The sequence below is a fragment of the Eurypyga helias genome, unplaced genomic scaffold (genome assembly GCF_000690775.1).
Source record: "Eurypyga helias isolate BGI_N326 unplaced genomic scaffold, ASM69077v1 scaffold32463, whole genome shotgun sequence".
NCBI lineage: Eukaryota > Metazoa > Chordata > Aves > Eurypygiformes > Eurypygidae > Eurypyga > Eurypyga helias.
The window spans coordinates 11,173-29,991 of NW_010242359.1; the positions used below are offsets into that span (position 1 = coordinate 11,173).

The 18,819-nt window shown below is 45.0% G+C and overlaps 1 protein-coding gene across 1 annotated transcript in view; it reads right to left on the reverse strand.

Moving 5' to 3' along the window:
* Positions 1 to 18,521, reverse strand: part of IKZF3 (IKAROS family zinc finger 3 (Aiolos)) — a 29,016-nt gene extending 10,495 nt beyond the window's left edge. Inside the window, exons 1-5 of the mRNA XM_010149058.1 lie at positions 18,482 to 18,521; positions 17,140 to 17,250; positions 4,442 to 4,702; positions 3,568 to 3,735; positions 1,779 to 1,895 (exon numbers count right to left, since the gene is read on the reverse strand). Of these exons, the coding sequence (XP_010147360.1) occupies positions 1,779 to 1,895; positions 3,568 to 3,735; positions 4,442 to 4,702; positions 17,140 to 17,250; positions 18,482 to 18,521 (697 nt within the window). The remainder of the gene's footprint in view (positions 1 to 1,778; positions 1,896 to 3,567; positions 3,736 to 4,441; positions 4,703 to 17,139; positions 17,251 to 18,481) is intronic.
* Between the last annotated feature and the right edge of the window lie 298 nt (positions 18,522 to 18,819).

An 18,819-nucleotide genomic window follows, 5' to 3' on the forward strand; every position in this document is an offset into this window, starting at 1 on the left:
AGGCCTTAAAGGCCCCGGGTAGAGCCGCGGCACGGCGTGCTGGAAACAGGCGTTTCCCCTGTGACCAGTTTAAGGCATGCCGTGCTACTGCACTCAAGCACTGCATAGCAGGTTCTGGATAAGTGAAATGTTGCTCTTCTGAAACGAATATAAACCCTGAGACTCAATTCAAAGCAGAACTCTAGAGTAGGTATCATGTTTTCCATTTTCACGTGGTGGACATCTCAGTGATTGCCATCATGGGAGTATGTACTGTAACATCAAACCACAGTTACAGTATGTACGGGTTCTCATGGAAACGAAAACTTGCTGACATTCTGATAACCACTTACCTTTACTAATGCTTAAAACCCCATGTCATCTGCTGAAAGGACAGCTCACGAAAAACCATAAAACTGTGTGTGAAATCATCGTATCTTTATGGCAGTTTTTGGGTGTGCATGTGTCATAAAGCCTGAGACACCAACCTACTCACCCTGCAGAGGGCAAGGACACTTGCACCAACAGTTACCATCATATACCAACGGGGCTTCACACCGGTTTTTGGGCCTGGTTTGTGATGATCCCTGCAGAATCATCAATTCATAATCATATCACTAAATCCAGAGTGTCTTTTTTAGTTATTAAAGGGTCTTGATAAACAGTGTCATCTCTCTACTTGTACACTTTAGCTTTCTGCTCTGAAAACTCAGTTTAACCTTTTCCTTGACAAGAAAATTCTATTTGAAAAATCACAATCAAAACTAGGAAGCTCAGGTCCTTAAAGTTATTGCTTGGTTTTTTTAAGCCTGCACTGGAAAAGAATAGGAACCTGAATTCCGCAACTGCAGCCTTGGCTCTGCTACAGATTCGTCGTATCATCTTGTGGGAAGTGACCACCACTCCCTGACTCTGGGAAAAGTAATTCTTTCCTGGGATACTGGTGTATTGTGGGACTTAAATCACACAAGTTCATTTCGTTGCTTTTTCACCAAAGTGTTTTCAGAGCTGCGGCACTGAGACCAGGACAAGGAAAAGGCACCGGGACAGGTTGCCCAGAGACGCTGTGGATGCCCCATCCCTGGAAGTGTCCAAGGCCAGGCTGGATGAGGCTTGGAGCAACCTGGTCTATGGAAAGTGTCCCTGCCCATGGCAGGGGGTGGCACTGGGTGGGCTTTAAGGTCCCTTCCCACCCAAACCAGTCTGGGATTCCATGATTCTATGAAAATAAGAAAAACTGTGTTTTGATGCATTTTCCCTTCAGCCATTTCCAAAGCCAGCTCTATACCCAAGTCCCTCACTGCCTCCTAAGCTCCATTTACCAGTGATCTTTGAGATACCACCCCATTTCCAGGCCACAAAAACTTCTGCAAATTCTAACCAATTCCGACCAACTGTTCTTATTCTAAAGAAAAGGAAGCACCAAACGGACCGAGACAGGTGAACAGCTGTCAGCAACAACCACGGGCATCAACTCATCCAATAAAATAAGCCCCCTAATAGCATCAGCGTAGGAATAACTTACTGTGAGCGTCACCTACAGAAATGCCATGTACAAGGTACTTTAGATGTTTTACTCAGAGTAACTGTGAAATAAAGAAGTGATTAAAATAAAAGCATTCTTGAACTAGTTGCCTGAGGGATGTAGTGAACCAGTCCCCTTTATAAGATGTTACAGCCCCTTAGTTACTGAAAACCATTGCAGTAAAACTGTCCTCAGGCTGGGAGTTCGCAGCTCACCAGGTGCCCTCTTTTAAGCATTATAACGTACCAAAACCACTGTAACGTGATAAACTCACCAGCCTCGCACATGCCAGCGTTCTGCAAGTAGGTACGGCACCGCTCCTTGTGCTCCTCTAATGAGCTCCTTTGCTTGTAGCTCCTTCCGCAAAACTCACATTTGTACGGCTTCTCCACTAGAAAAATAAGAGCGCGGTATAAAACAACCACAAGAGACTACTAAAGCACTGTCTCCCCGGCGTGCAAGTGCATAGTTACTACCAGCACACGTGCAGCTGATGGAGAATGCTTTCAATTTCTCTTAAGCTTATGAGCACTGTAATCACCACAAAATTGGGGTTACGTACGGGCGGAACCCACCCGACAGAGAGCTCCTCTTCACCCCCCAGGCTGAGCACCAGGAAAGATGAGGACTTACAATTAGACACTGTTCCCAGGAGCTCGGGTTCCTAGAGCCCTGCTCTGGCTGTCGGCTCTTCTTCCCTAGGGAAGATACACTGCTGCTAATCCGGGACTGCCACTGTCCTCACTGCCTGACCTAGTCCTGTCTACACAGAACTTGTCAAGGCTTTCATGAAACTGGTGGAGCTAAACCACCCCCAAAACCATACTTGAGGTTCATTTAATTTCCAAAGGCACTTACTGTCAAGTGAATTATGTTCCTGAGGCATCTGAGCTAAAGGAAACCTGTTGGAAACTCAAGATATCCACACAGCCTTTCCCGGTGCCACACGCACAAGGAATGGAAGCGCTTCCTGAATTGTCTCATGACTGTTTGGTGAACAGGCATCCTCCAACACACCCAGGCAAAGTGTCATCCCTGTACAGCACAACTATAACCAGCCTTGCATCACGTACTATGCAAAAGGACTGTACTCCCTACTTCTCACGCAGTTCTTCCCCTCTTCACCCGATTCACTGGAAGAGATGTTCTTCAGGCTGTTTAATAAGCCAGCTCTTCATAAAACTTGGGTCCCAACAACCACACTGTGTGTTTGAAGTGTGGTGTGTTTAGCATTGTGCTGGTGGGGGACAGTCACCACCACCGCGCTGGGTCTTGATTAAATCAGAACCTCGTTTATCCATGTCAGATAATCACGTTTTTGACTTTGATTCTTTGTGAGGTTGGACTTTTTTTTTCCCCTGTAAAGTGCAGTGCAGAGATAACATCTGTTGTTCAGAATAAGTGTTTTCTTTCTAGGCCCCTCTACCACAGAATACACATAAGCCGTGAGTAAGCACAGCCTGGCTCTTGCAGATCTGGGGGAACTAAGGTTCAGCAATTTATGCCTGGCTTGTCGTTCTGTGCCTCCGTTTCGCCCGTCTGTGAAAGGGGTGCAACTCCCTGCCAGTCTTGAGAAAAACCACTTGTTGAGCATGTTAAGACATTCAGATGAAAGGCACTACACAACAGCGAGGTGTTAACCGGCAAGAGTCCCGCTCTCCTGGGTCATGCTCCTAGGGCTCGCCTAACAGCTCAGGACAGGGACAGAAGGAAATCCCAGCAAAGCACGTCTTTGCGCTGCTCCTCAAATTCAGGGCTTGCTGGAGCTAGCTGCACTCACTGGAAAACACCAAGGAGCTATTTTGTGCCAGCAGGTATTGATGTTTCTCACGGCACACGGCTGTGACAGCGTGTTTCCCTGTGCCCTCCTTCCTGCGTTAAAAGCGGAGCCGAGTCCCGAGTTGGTCCCGTGAGCAGAGCGGGCGGAGTGAGCGGTCACTGCTATTCGCCAACTCTTCAAAACTAGACCGGCCGAGCCAACTGTGCTGGCTGCCTCTCTTTTCCACGCCCAGTGTCCTAGTGACACACATCTAAACACATGAAGTGTCTCTGAAGTCACTTACCAGAATGTGTCCTTAAGTGACCTGTTAGCGCATCCCTCCTTTGGCAGGCATAACTGCAAAGATGACATTTAAAAGGTTTTTCCCCTGTATGTAGTTTAATGTGGCGGAGGAGGTTACCCTTCTGAGTAAAGGAAGCTCCGCACTGATTACACTGGAATGGCCGTTCACCTTAAAATGACATACAAAAAAGGACATTTAATGGTTATGTGGGTATCATGCTATCCTCATACCCTTTCCTTTTTGGAAGAGGAAAGTATGAGATACTGGATCAATTTCTTTCTATAGAAACACACACAGCCCTTCCGTTGACTTCAGTGGGAGTTACATGCAGCTCTGGTGTCAGAGCTTCTCGTAACGTACGTTCAACTATGGAAAACACTCGTACAGTTTTTCCATGGAAATAAGGGGTCTGGAGGAGGTGGATTCCAACAAGCTAGCAATTTTTAGAAAAAGAGGAAAAAAAACCCAAACAGGTCTTATCTTACTGCAGGTCGAAACCCAAGATGCTCACTGGTTTGTTGCCAAAGTAGAGCACAGAGAGAAATGCACACACAGACTGGAAACGGCAGCACAAAACCAATCTAACCCGTGTTTTGTGCCTGAAATCCTTACATTACATAGTGCCTTTCATCCAAAATTCTTAAAATGCCTCACAAACATGCTTCTAGTTATATTCAGTCCTGATAAGAAGAAAGGTGGGTAAAGTGAGGCACAGAAAAGTGAGTAACTTGCTAGAGATCACATGTGGCGTCAAGGACAGAACACGGAAATCCTGGGTTTGGTACCCTTTTTTTTTTTTAAATAAATAACCTAAATTACAAATTATCATCCTTCCAGCATCCAGCTCTTACAAGAATAACATAGCGATATTTACCGGTGTGGCTACGCTTATGAACCATCAAGACATTGAGGCTAATGCAGGCTAATCCACAGATATCACAATTCATTTTTCCACTAGCTGGCCTGACGTTGTCATATGAACCAGAATGTCTTTCCAGTTTAAGGCTTTCATATTCGTTATATTCTCTGGGATAGGTGTAAGGCATTTCAGATTCTTCCGGGTTTTCCATAGGCTCTGAACTTAAAGCACTCTCCTCTCTTTCACTGTATTCACCTTTCACTTTAACCACATCATCTGCAGGTAAAACAAAGGACAAAAGTGAAAAAGTGCTCATTTCAGGCAAATGAAGTATCTTAGGAAAAAAACTCACCAAAAATTATGCCAAATTACATTATCAATCTTCCCAAAAGTTTAAATAAACACCCACAGATGAAGTAACGCAGCGGAGACATGAATCTTCACGGGTCACATACAGTTGATACAGAACCTTTAGAAATATTGACCTGCCTGTTAATTACCTTGGATGAATAATTTCCTTCTACAGACTGTATAAGCAGAATATAGTACAAACTTTTACAATTACAGGGTACTATTTGGGATTCAAAAGAAAATACTTATTCCCACAACTAGCCTATAGAAGTGAGTGTCCCAGGCTGTTCCTGTGAATTGGAAATACAGACAGACACAGATTAAAAAGGATACTTGTATCTTCCCCTGGATTCTCTGGTACTTGGAACATGCCTAAGAAATATGCCTGATCCAGTATAAGCCTTCCAATGCTCCGATGGCATGGATTGTCATCGGTTAAGACTAATCAATAATCTTAATTTTCACTTGCCAATTGACATTTTTATCCCAAGATCTGTAATGTGTGAGGAGCATCCAATAATCTCGACACCTGTATCATAAGGTTACTGTGGGTAAAACTAGCAGAGGCAGGGCAAAGATTTCCTGGTAAATTATTGTATCCCAGAAATGTTACAAGATTTGTCCAAAGACGTTAGGCGCATGCAGCAAAGAACCCAAAGCTCCCTGAAGACCAGCATCCACGGCTTCTGAATGGGTTCCTGGCCCTGAAGCCACGTCCAGAGAAAACCAAAGGTGTTGCCTTAAATGATTCCAGTTTCATGATGAGAGGAGAACGTCACAAGCAGCTAATAACCGACTAACAGTAATGCTACCATATAAAAATAGAAGCAAACCGGTCACACTGTATAAACACCTGTTGATTCCCAACTTAATAGTGGAAAGGAGATTCAGCAACATTAACTTCAGCATTAAAATCCATACTAACGGACTGGACAGCTTTTTTCCTGCTTAAAGCTGGCTTTTCCATCTAAACAAGAGCTCGGCCACAGCTAAAACCCAAGTTATGCCTCAAGCTACCAAGTGAAGAAAAGCACTAAGAGATAACAGAGTTTCCTGTTTGAAAGTATTGTTCTCGTGGCCACCTGCTCCTCTCTCAACCTGAGGATTAGACAGTTAAATATGGCACTTAATCACTTGTCCTTTCTCCAAAGTACAGAACGTGGACTGCTGAATATGTATTAGCTCTGGTTCTGAGTAATAAACCACATCAATTGCCGAGAACAAACAATGGGTGACGGCGAAAATGAGGTGGCAACATAAAAGCAGTGCTGAAAAATAAAGATCTGGCAACCAATGCTTTCACGAAATCAAATTTTTCAACCATATTTTCGTGATAAAAATCACTCCTCTACCCTAAACGCTTGCACTAAGCCCAGCCAATCTACCCCGCTTTGGGTTGAAGTGAGGTGGAAGAATCAGGTGGGTGATCATTTCTTCATCCTCTGCAAGAACCCACAGCAGGTGGAAAACTCCGAGGGTCCTCTTGGTGCTCTCCCTAGACGATGATATCTGCAGAAGGATGGCTTTTTTCCCCCCGTTTTGTGGGGTTTTATCCTCCTACCTTAGACATATTTTAGAGTTTGGTATCGGGACTGACTGCCCCAGTCCCAGAGGAGCTCACGCTGGTTTGGGGGCTCGCTCAGAGGGTCACAGGGAGGTCTGAATTCACCTACAAATGGGCCATTTCCCTCCGCACCTTCTTCGGGACCAGCTCTGCTTCACATCCCAGCGATTCCTACCTCCACCAAAACAGGGTGTTCCTCTGCCAGCACCTTCTGCTGCCAACGTCATGCCTGAGGGTGCGAGGGCGATCCTGCTACCCAGATTCCTTCAAAATTAGTTTATGCATCCGTTTCCATCACTCTAAAGGAAAAATTATTGCCAGTTGCTGAAAGCAGCTTTCAGCAGGAAAAAAAGAAATGTTGGCTGGTTGGGTTTTTTCCCCCTCTCAGGAGGCAGCTCCAAAATAATTTGCTACATCCTGCACAGCACGGTAAAAGGAAGTACGCAGCGCAGCTGCACCTTGCTGGTACTTTCGGAAACAATTTCAATTCCCACTTTCTACTTAACGTCTCACCTTCTGTCTGCATCAAATGCAGTCGCTTAGCAGTGGAGGACGAGTTGTAACCTCCAACGGAGAAGACTTCTCTTACCCTTTTCTACTGTTTCTCACCCCAAGTCCGTGGCTCGCAGCTTTTCACTATTTACAGAGCTGTGCCCGTGCTCGTGCACGGCACGAAGGCTGGTTTGAGTCCCCCATGGCAAGCACTTGCTGACTGGCACAAACTGGGCAAGCCATCCTATGGTTCCACCGCGGAAAATAATTACCTCTGCATTTTCCACATCGCATGCCGACTGCTCGCAATGCTGGTGTTTTCTTACAGCCCCGGAGAAGGATGCACCTGAGTTCTGAGCAAGGCTTTTCCACCCCGGCCTCCCCCACCAAACGTCGCCGCCGCTCCAGCTGGCAGCGAGATCCCACCAAAGCTCGAGTGCTTTGCACTTTGCAGGGAAGTATTTGAAGAACCTCAACGGAAAAATTCACCTCCCGATGACTGAGAACAACAGACAGCAGAAGCCACGAGGGAAGAGGCTTTTTTAAACCAAATAAGTGTTAGAAGGGTTGGAATTTTTCTGTCCTAAGGCAGCTGTTATTGTTTAGAGCCTACTCAGCCCTCCTGACAGCAATACAGGAGAAAGCTTTGGTACAAAGCAGGCTGAGGAGAAGACATTTCAGCAGCGCTCACCCTAAAATTAACTGGGTGGCTATAGAGGTCTGAAGCAACCAAATTCCTTTCTCAGCCCTGACTTTCGCTCTGTGTCCTGGCATGCAGAGGGAATACTGTGAGATCAGGAGATTGGCAGCTGCGTGGAAAGGTTTCTGTCACTTTAAAATCATATCAACACATTTTAATGAGATCAGGGAGTTTCCAGGCTGGTCTGCCTCAACCAAGCGGAAGGTGGTTGTAACTTCCAGTAGAAAAGGGAAATTTGACTGAGGAAAAACACAATTCTCCCTAACAAGGCTAACAAGGTTCCCCCAGTTGAAAACAAAGAAGTGCTATCATCTCTTCTACGCTTAGGAAAGAGGTTGTAAGAGGGGAAAAAAACCCCATTCATGGTGCCCAACCCAGGCGAGTATTTTTCTTGAGGCAGTTCATGAGGTTAATTCACTCTGCAGAAACAAATGCTGCAGATTTCACCCAACAAAGTACCAGTGTGATGTGTTAAGGCTGATGCACACGGTTTCATTTCCTGGGGAGACGATTACAAGATGAAAGACATACTCCAGAGTAATATTTTTGTTTCACCTGCAACACTGTAAAAACAATGGGTTCTGGAAAAAATCCAAAATAAAGCTGGGGTGGTAACTTCAGACTGAGTCACCACAGGAACAGTGCTTGTGTACGTTCTGTGAAGGCATGAACAAGAAAAGAAGTCAACAGCAGCCAACAATCAGGACAAGCTTCGGCGTTACCTTAGCTATTCTCTCTAGGAGGAAGTCTCGGCAGGAAAACTCCCCAGTTCCTATATTTAATCCAGGACCTCGGCATCAAATATAAAGACAAGAACGCGAGGTTTGTACTGTTGTTAAGCAAAGTTTGCCAGTAGCGTTACAAAAAGCACAAAGAATAAAACCCAGAAGCTATTAAAGACAACGGCACAAAAGGGCGATGTTGCTCAAGTGTTTTACAAGGAGCGGGGTCATAATCGTGAAATCCTCGGCACATGCAAAAAGTCAACTGGATAACAAAGAAACTTAATCATCTTAATGTGGCATTTTAATGATGCTGCTGATTTGCTATGCCAATTCAGAGATAATGAGCCCCTAATGCTACAGATGTTCAGCCAGACTAAAGCAAAAAAAGAAAAAAGAAAAGCTTTTCTTGTATGCCATTTCCTAACTATCCAATTAAACAAATTGTGAAAGCATATAAATAGTTTACCAGGTTTTGACAGCTGTTAATAGGATTCAGATGCCGAAGAACAAGAAGGGAGTCCATACGTGTGCATACTGAAGGGTTCTGGTGACTACCTGGGTTTGACAGGTATTAACTGAGGATTCATCGCTCTTCCCTCCGCAGACTGTCCCCAGAAACAGCGGCGTTAACCCAAAACCTGGCGTACACCCGCCAGAGTTGAGCGCCTCCCGGAAGGCGAGATTCCTTCGCCTAAACCGGCTACAAACAGAACAGACAGACACGGCGAAACTGAAAAAGTCAGTGGAGTTTCCAAACCGAAGTCAGAATCCTGCAGGTTTATGAAAAACACCTCTACGCTGGAATTAATGCGCTGTGGGGGAAGATAGGTCACGAATTCAGAAACACCCGCGCTCCTTGGCGACCAAAGAGGGTTTTGCGGTACATTTCATCAAAATTGTAAACTTGCAGGAAAAAAATTCAAATATCAACGCTATACCTAAGTTTTTCCTTAAGTACCCAGAAAAAAACAATCACACGCGACATATGTATATAATGAAAATGTGGAGACTGTAAGGTAATGGGGTGCTGTAAAACGTGAAGGGACACAACAGCAACATGAGGTTTTTATTTTTAAATAGAGGCAGCCCGGTCAGTGATAAGGCAACTTCCCTCCCTGTCTTCCACACCACGGCAGGTCGCAATTCTAGGGAAGGGAAAGGAGCCCAGGACTTTCTGACCCAACCTGGCTCTGTTTCTTCCCCTGACTCCAGCGACAAGCTCCCTGTTTCACACCAGCGGCGATCATTGTGTGCCAACAAAGGAAGAAGCCATCACCTAGAAGCCGGATCAGCTGTCAGCCAGACAGCAGTGGCAACAGCCTAATGAAGACATAGGGCGCAGTCCCCCGCTGGGCTCCTATTTTGTGCCTTATTGCCGTTCCTTCCGTGCTAAGACGCCCAAGTACCACGTTCTGTACTTCTTGCCCTCAAGTGCTCTGGAAATCCATCGATTTGCCCTTCCTTCACGCACTAAAAAGTATTCCTTGGACATACTGGTTTGGGTTTTATCCTCGTGCCTTCCAGTGTTTTCCTAGTACTGCTGCTCAGCACGCATTTCTGCAGCCTGTGTTTTGTTCAGCTTGTGTATGAAGCATCCGGGAGTGGTAATTCCTCAATGAACCCGGGCAGTATGCACCTGGTGGAAATTTCACTGCTAAAAATAGGAGAGAAACTTTCCTAATTCCCCTTTGTGGAGTGCATGCTCCATGGTAATGAGGTTCCTTGTTTTTATTGTGGCTTGAAACAAAAATAGAAACAAATCAAATTGAAATGCAGCACTGAGAATTGGAAAGAAAAAAAAAAAAACAACAACCCACAAGCCAGGCATCATTTTCCAAGCACTCGGATGTGTATTTTCTACTTCATTAATACCAGCCTTTCTATCATTAAAACACAGTGTAATTTATCTAGTTGTATAATTAATTGCCAAAGAAAAAAAAAATAAAAACAACCAACATACATCATCTCCAAGCTCATGCGAGCCAGGAAACTCGAATTATGTAACTGGTTCTTAAAGCATCTTATTCAAATATAAGGATTTTTCTTATAAAGATGTAGATTCCTGTGTAAATGTGTGATTTCATACCCGACAGGTCCCATCTATCACCAATTTCTGCCTGATAATAATCTAGTGGGTATTTTTGAAAAGCTTGTCCAAAATGTGTTAAAGTTACACCAAGAGAAAGAGCGGGAACGAAAACACGTGACCCCAGACCTAGTGGGTTTTTTAGGACCTTTGTTCAAAAGCCTGTCCAAAATGTGTTAAAGTTACACCAAGAGAAAGAGCGGGAACGAAAACACGTGACCCCAGACTGAGCGCAACCAGAGCTGGAGTTAGGCAGGACAACTGCAGAGCAGCACCAGCGCGAGGCCACAGTTTAGGGAAGGAAATGAAAAATAATGCATTTAACTGACGCTACAGACAGAACTTGGGGAAGCAGAAGGCTATTACCTGAGAGAATATGGCTGGGGCCAGAAAACTACGGTTAGTACAAGGCTAAAACTGTTACTGGCATCTATTTTTTCCATTTCAAAAAGTGCCAATAGCTGCCGGTTTTCCTCAACTGCCAACACTCCCAGTGTTGCACAGAGGATCAGAGGGAATGCCCTCCCACACCCCTGGGCCCACAGATTCTCCAAAGGCCATCCCAGATGGATTTTGTTTCGTGTATGACACCTGTTAACATTCTCCTTTCAAATATTGGTGCCTTTCAAGTCTCCCTCTTAAAAAAACCCAAAAAAGGAGCACAGAAAGATGAAACTGGCCGAGTTGTTCCCTTCTGTGACAGTTAAGATAACATCACTCACAGAACACATTTCTAAAATTACAATTCCTAAAGTCCAGAAAGCCAGATACAATCACAACCGTTAAATCAGACTTCAATTAGACAGTTAATCAGAGAACATCTGGACCCAACAGTCAGACTGAAAAAGGCCACATGTTAAATTCAGATAATTGCCTTCATTAGTTATATCAAGGGACCTATTACTAATACGACCACTCAGGCATGATCATCTCTGGTCAACTGCTTTCTCAAATGAACTTCAAACCTGAGAAGTTGGACGCGTAGTGTCGTTCAGCCTTTAATTCATCGCCCTAAAGTCTTTCTTACACGGCAATATGCTCATATTTGATACCAGAAAAATACAAGATGAAGAGAACGTGTAATATAACAATGTGAAGGACAGGAAACCTGAGATAAATACAATGGAATATTAACACCTATAAGCTGAAGACAGGAGCCTGGTTGAGATGTTGCTCAAAACCCTGGAATGCTATCATCTTCACAAAACCAAGCGTATGGATTTGATACAGCTAAAAGAAAAAATGCCCAGTAGTAAATAACCTAGATTTTGAGTCTTGAATTTTAGATTACAAGCACATTTTCTCCAAACTGAGGTTTTTATAATTAAACACTCGTGTTTAACTTTTAGCCTGGTCTCCTGTGGAAGCATGTGCATCTGCCCCGCGTTCCCTTAGCAACGCGTGGAGCCGTACACCAAATCCAGTCCTAGCTGGCAGAGAGGAAAGCTTCTCAGGATTCCCCTTTTCCAACTGCTCGACAGCTGGCCGAGGAGGACCTGCATCTCCCAGAATCACTCCTGGAGGTGGTGCTCCTGCATCACAGAAACATGCAGGGTGCGTGGCACGCTCCGCAGGGGAGGTGCAGCAAGACGGTTCAACACAAAGAATTGAGCTCCACGTTAAACCAAGTTCCTAACAGCTCCTGCAGAGGAGCAAAACCAGGACAAGAACTGGAGCGCTTGCATGCAGAGCGATGGGAAAAGGCGTTGAGAACAGGGCAAAGCCAGCCTGAGCTACCAGAAGTAAGATGCGGTGTCAAGCACGTGATGTAAACTATGTATAATTCAACTAAAAACCAGCCAGCAACCAGACACAACCCCAGTGGAAACCAAACTTCATCGCTTCCAACACTCATGGAACTTCCTGCAAAGCTTTGACTCCTGTGGATTTATTTCTGCTTTCCGACACCTTTCCAGCAGCACCAACAGTAGCAAATCTGCCCCTGCAGCTCACACACTTCGTGTCAAATGAACAGCCTAGTTTGGGGGCAAAACATGAGTCATCTTAATTAACTGATTTCCTTTCCACCAACCCATATTGCTAAAAATGGAGTATTTTCTACAGTGACACGTGATTTGAGTTCCTAGGGCCGTTCTCTTCATCTTCACTTATTTCCTGCTGGGGGGGGGATGGTGTAGGGAGGGAACACGCCACAACTTATCTACCCTGGACTAGATTTCATTTTGATGCCAAAGGAGTATTTGTCTCACTTTTAACTTCAAGGCATTATTTTGTATGAATCCAAGATACATGTAGAACAAGTGAAGAAAAAAAGCAGTTTAAAAAGTTACGGAAAGGAGTCCATCACCTATGAATAACGCTGTGCATCCCTTCTCCTTCCAGACCTTGCCTTCTCCGACAGCGTACACCAGCAGTCAGGGTATCTCAAAAGCAACCTAACGGGTTCGTTAGGATAAGCAACAGCTGCAGTCTGACTGCACGCAGAGCAATCAGAGCACCCGAGTTGCTCTATCAGCCCTGGGCGCTCTGGGCTACCCGCTGTGCAGGCTAGTCCAAGCTGATGTCAATCATTCACAGGCTGCGGTGACACTGCGTTGATGTCACCGAACGTGCTTGGCAGCCTTTCTGCTGCCCACCGCACAAGAGCTAAAACAAAGTCAAGAGGATCTTCTGTCGATAAGGCTCCCGATGCGACTTTCAGTTCGTGCAGAGCCACCCGGGCAGAGACCCGACGCAGTTGAGCGCCACAGGCTCCTTGCCTGGTTTTAACACTTACAGAAATCCCCTGTTAAGTGAACTTCTGCAGCAGAGTACTGCTGATGTTGTGAGATAACCCCTGAGTCCCATGAGCGGTAGGGCTCGATCTGGGCTTGGGAGATGTAATATTCTGATAAAAAACGGCACTTCCTTTTCAAGCAGATAAGTGCGTGTGCTAGCAGCACCACGGGAACCTCAGCAAGCGCCGAAGCGAGGGTTTGTCATCCTCTCCTGCCTCACTCCAGCCTTTTAACCGCCACCCTTCGCACACCTAAACGCAGCAGCAATTAGCATCCATAAACCACAAATGTGGCTTCTATCTCTTTTTATTTCACAACCATGAAAGGTAGCTAACATTCATAACACCCAAAAAAGTTGTCCGCCTCGACGGAGGAGGGAATTAAGGCGTAATTAAAAACTTGTGCCCGACCGACTCCCATGGGGCGTATTCCGTTTTTACATTAAGGACCCTTCAACGTTGGCCACCGAAGGTATCGGTGTTGGGGGCGCATGAAGAAGCAAGGGAAATCAAGTGCTTCCTCCCCTCTCTGTCTCATCGCTTGTCTCTCTTCAGACTAGATACAGGAAGCACCATGGGAACGGTGTATTTTTATGGTTGCAGGCAAGCACACAGCATGTGCACCACAGCATGCAGCTGCCATTCCCTTGGGGCAAAGAAAGGGGGTTTGTTCCTGCTTTTTTTTTTTCCTTGCTCTCCATCAAGCTATTAATTAACATGTTACTACAGCCTCCGCCTTATTGCTGGCACTATCCTCAGCCATGGCCAGAGTTGAAGCCCCTTTAAAGGGGGTAGAATAGGACAGGTTGAATCATTTCCATCCAGTGGCATCTCGCCTTCGGCAGATGGGACACCACATCAGCCCGTGCATTTGCATGCGCTCGGAGGAGTGCAAATTTGGGATTGTTTGCTGAAAAAGTGAGTTTTCTTATGCCAGACGAGCCCCACTTACGAGACATTTCAGCTCTATGCATGAGTTTTAGTGCCTTTATGAGATTTCTGCAGCCTTCTGAAAGCACCACTGTACCACTTTCTGCAGACCCAACATAAAAAGCTCCACCAAATTAGTTACAGGCTATCGAATGCTTGCTCTCACTCTGAGTCAGTGACCTCATGTTCCTGCGCTGGCCTCCAGCAGATGGAACAAACCCCATGGGCACGGATCACGCCGGGGTTGAGGATTTAAGGAGTTTTCTGTGTTGCAGGCTATCATTGACCACGAACGGTGAGGATAGTTCATGGAATTGCTCACAGAAGGGAGGGATCACCAATACCACAATTAGCATTTCATTAACCACATAAACATGGGTCATCATTTCTCTTAAAATTTGATATGTGGTGAGGGCATTAGCGATCACTCCTGGAAAAGTGCCAGAGAGCTTTTCTTTTGTAAAAACAGATAGACTTTCCAGGTGTAGGCAGGACATAATCCATTTCCCAAGAGCCGTCACTGGCACTGACGCTATTTCTGTTCTGTGATTCTGGAGAAGACTATAATATTCATTTTTTACCAGGTTTAGTGATCTCCAGACGATAACACTCCCACCAGGGCAGCGTTGTCAGAATGTGGTTTCACTTATCTAGAAGCAAGACAGATGGTTATTGACCCACAAGGCCTGCTCACTGACTAACTAGCTGCTACTGTTGTCCTGCAATTGGTGCAGGAGGCATGACAGGAAACCCAAGATTACTTCTAAATTTCAGCATCCAACAGCAACCAAACTGGTGGCGTTAGGAACAAATTTAAACGCATCTACCGATACTTGCCCAGCCCAGAGTTCTAGCGCAGCATGCTTAAATATTGAAGATTTATTGTGCTTCTGGTATCAGAATGACTGCAGAGAACTGTATGTGAAGCAACGAGGTAAACACAACATCTATATTTTATTTTGTGCCATTTTGCACTTGAGATGCTGTAGCTCTTTTGAACGTTTCAAACCCCTTTCTCCTCGCAATCCATTCCGCAGTGAAGGACTGGAGCACTGGGGGACCGAGTAGGTTCATACTTCATCACGAATGAACGCTCTAATGGTAAGGCAGTCTGTCAGAGTGACCTGATGGTTGATGGATATTTATAGCATCATCTTTGAGATGGAAATTTTCAGTATTTGCATTCCAGAACAAACCGTAAAGAGACTTTCAGAGACCAGCAGCAATATAAGCAACTAATGATACAGTAGAGTAGTATCAATATGAACGTTCTCTGGTGAATGTTTAAGCTGTACCTGACTTAAATGCACAGAAAAGAGCCTGAGAAGTGGCACTGAAGGACACCGGACAGCCAAGGGACTGAAAAAAGATTTCTAGATGCCATGAGACAGCACCTGCAAGTGGTATGGGCAGGGCTCCTGCAAGGGGAGGGTGGGTAGAAGCGGAGGCAAGTCCTCTGGGATGCTCAGTATGGAGGGGTCTGTGAAAGAAATCCTGTCCTGGCTTCCTGTGCCCGCAGCTTAGTGAGCAGAGGGAGCAAAGGGCAGGGACACAGGGGAAGAAGAGGCAGAAGTGAGCTAGAGGAAGCGGAAATGGCCTAAGGGCAGGACAAACAGCCAGAATATGGCTGTGAATATTTTATTGTGGGATCTGAAAGAGAGACCAGATGCACCAGGTGTAGAAAAGGCTCAAGCGTTCCATGTTCTGTGGATAAAAACTTCTCTTTTTAGGGTAAGCCGAGCAGAACTTGCCTGCCCAAGCTAGATTCTACCCCACAGCCATCTGTACTAAGCCACCCTTCACTGACTACAAACGGGGTCCTGCTGAGAAGCAGCTACTCCGGGGACACGAGGCGTTGCATCCTAAGTCAGACACCCACAGTTGGTCAGAAAATCTGCACGCTCTCTCCATCACCTGCCAAGACAGGCCAGGTACCAGCGCAGTTCTAGACACTGGAGCTGCAGATACCGAAGTCATCATGTTTACGTTATAGGGAACGGCCAAGGCTACATGGGCAACCCAAACAGAGGCAATTCTTTAGTGATTTACTTGATTCATGTGATACGTAAATGCTACCTCAAAACTCCTAACCAAAGCCACAGGCATAATTTGTCTTGACACTGCTGTGCGCCGTGGACATGCCGTACTTAAAAGGCAACATGAAACTGGTAGCACAGCGTATGTCTTTTCCCCAGTGTACGTACACCACATCCTCTACCAAGCAGCATTTTTCACTGTTTGTGGTTGAGAGCTGGCATAAATGAACACGCTCAGCTCACTGGCAGGAATGTTTATTAATGCTGTGATTTCAGTTGATGAGCTTCTACACCAAGGAAGAAATGCAGAGCCACTTGCTCTACGTCTGTGTCACATACACAGACCCTGAACTCCGAGGGCCTGGAACACTGCCGAGTCCAGGAGCTGCTTCTTTTATCTATGAAGCAAAGAGGGCCTAGCAGTTTTTAAAGATACACAGAAATATGCATTTATGTAGGGCAGCTTAAGTTAAAAATGGTGCATATTGGTTTAATATTTTGTTCATACCTGTGCCTTCTTTCAGAGGTGTATGGGAAGGGTTGACTGTTCAAATTAAACAACAGTCAACTGACCAAGCTCCTGTTCAACCCACCATACAAAGCAGAGGATTAGGGCTACAGTTTTGAACGCCACAGGGCTGAGTTGTCCTACGAATTTGGGGTGACTTGTCCTTTCTTTCAAAAAAAACCCCAGAACTGCCAAGTTATTTTTCAGGCATCAGAGTAAAAACATTTGTAAGTGCAGTCCTCACGCTCCCATTTGTCATAGGCAAACTACTTTTGAGAATTTGTATGCTACAACACACTAAAAGAGCTCACGTATGCACGTGCTTTTTTATGTTGCCAGCCGTGTTTCATCAACCCTGTGAGTGACCTTTATAAGGTGCCCCTGAGGTTCCCTGATGGGAGACATGCTCTTCCTTTAGAGCATGTTAAAACACTCTAAACTGTAATGGTAGTGGCGTTCCTTTCACAGACATGCAGGCAAACCAGAGAGCCACAAAAAGCTTCCTCATCACTCTCACTGCATAGTCAGATTAATAAACCCCGCCCCAATACATCTTATTTTTCAGAATTCAAGCTCCACTTTACCTCCTGCTTCTTCATTAGGCTGATTGTGTTCCTTCATGTCTTCTGCACTATCCATACTTTCCATTTCCTGGGATTTGTTCAGATTACAGTCTGTCAGAACCTCCTGTCCTTCTGAAAAAAAACCCACAACAATTAACCATCGAGCCTCCAGGAATATTTCCAAGTGATTACCTAGAGTATCTGCAAACTCCCAGTGTTGCTCACAACGTTCTTCCTAAAGATGCCTCAGCTGAAGTTGAGTTGGGTTTGTTTCCCAAAGTCATACACAAACTCTCACACAGATCTCACACCTTGAACTAAATCCGAAGCTTTTGCTCTGATTTAACTATTCTGGAGATTGTTCTGAACGGCAACAAAGCAGGAACAACTTCCAGTCGATGTAACGCTATACATCACTTGTATTAGGAGGACTGCTGATGGCAGGTAAGCGAGCTCGCGCTTCGGAGCCTGGAAAAGGAATCACAGCTTTGGGCAAAATATTAATCATTCTGGCCTGAGGCCAGGAAACCGCTCCAGCACGTTTAATCGGAAGCCTCTTTGAACCCAGTCGCACTTCTCTGCTTGTTTTACACGTGTCTTTTGAACATCGACACGATCGGCAAGTTTTCTGCTGATCACTGTGGAGGCAGTATGTCCCAGAAATCCTAGCAGAAATCCCAGCCTCTCTGCCCCGAAATAAAGCCAAATCTTTAACTACAGTGAAATTTGCGTGAAGGTTTTCAAATAAAGCTTCTCTCATAAAATCCATACTACAGCCTAACTCAATATTATGCACGTTTCTGTCAACTTTAGATCAGTATTTTGTAAAAAAACTGACAGTGGTTTCTTTCAACAATCCTGTGACTTTTTAAAATTCACAGCAACATTGTCAAATTGCTGTTAAAATCATTTAACAACAGTTGGATAGTAAACAACCCAATCCTTCTCAAGCTAAATATTACATTGGTTCTGAAAAACATTTTATTTTTGGATTAACAAGGAAGTAAAACTCTTGTCCCAACTCACACAGGAGCTTTGTTTTCATATTTTCAGAAATGCAGTCAACCAGAAAAATCACATTATTCTTGCTTCCCTAATCAAAACTTCCAGCTTTCTTCAGACAAGGCTTCCTTTTCTATTATACCACCTTTTTTTCCCCTCTTTGCATCATTTTCCAATATTATATTGAACTTCCACAGTTTCATTTCAACTCTAGAATTCACTTTTCACCTTTACTGCCATCTCCGTATTGGTGACTATGCTCACCCGTGTCTCTGGAACCCAAACAAGCTGCAGCTCATACATTTCTCTCCATCTACGTTCAAAAGGCTCAAGAGGGGTGAAAGAACACACAGCACCGTACCTGCAGCCGTGGGCTGGTCCTGGGGATTACTTAGGTCCATACCTGCCTGTGAATCTGCAGAAGACAGAAAAGCAGTCTGAGTCAGTTAATATTTAGAACCATTCATGGCACAGTTGTTATACTCCTCTAAATTCCCATTTTCTTGCCTGAAAGCAAAACTGAAAAAGCAAAATTTTCCTATAAATAAATACCAAGGGATTGCTTTGTGTCACTGGGCAACTTCTCTGTATCCTGAGCGCTGGCATGTGCCCAGAACAGGGACTAAGTACTGTTTTCTAACGACAAAAAATGACAGGACAGAATAACTTGCACTTTCAGTTTAGCATCTCATTTTGCAC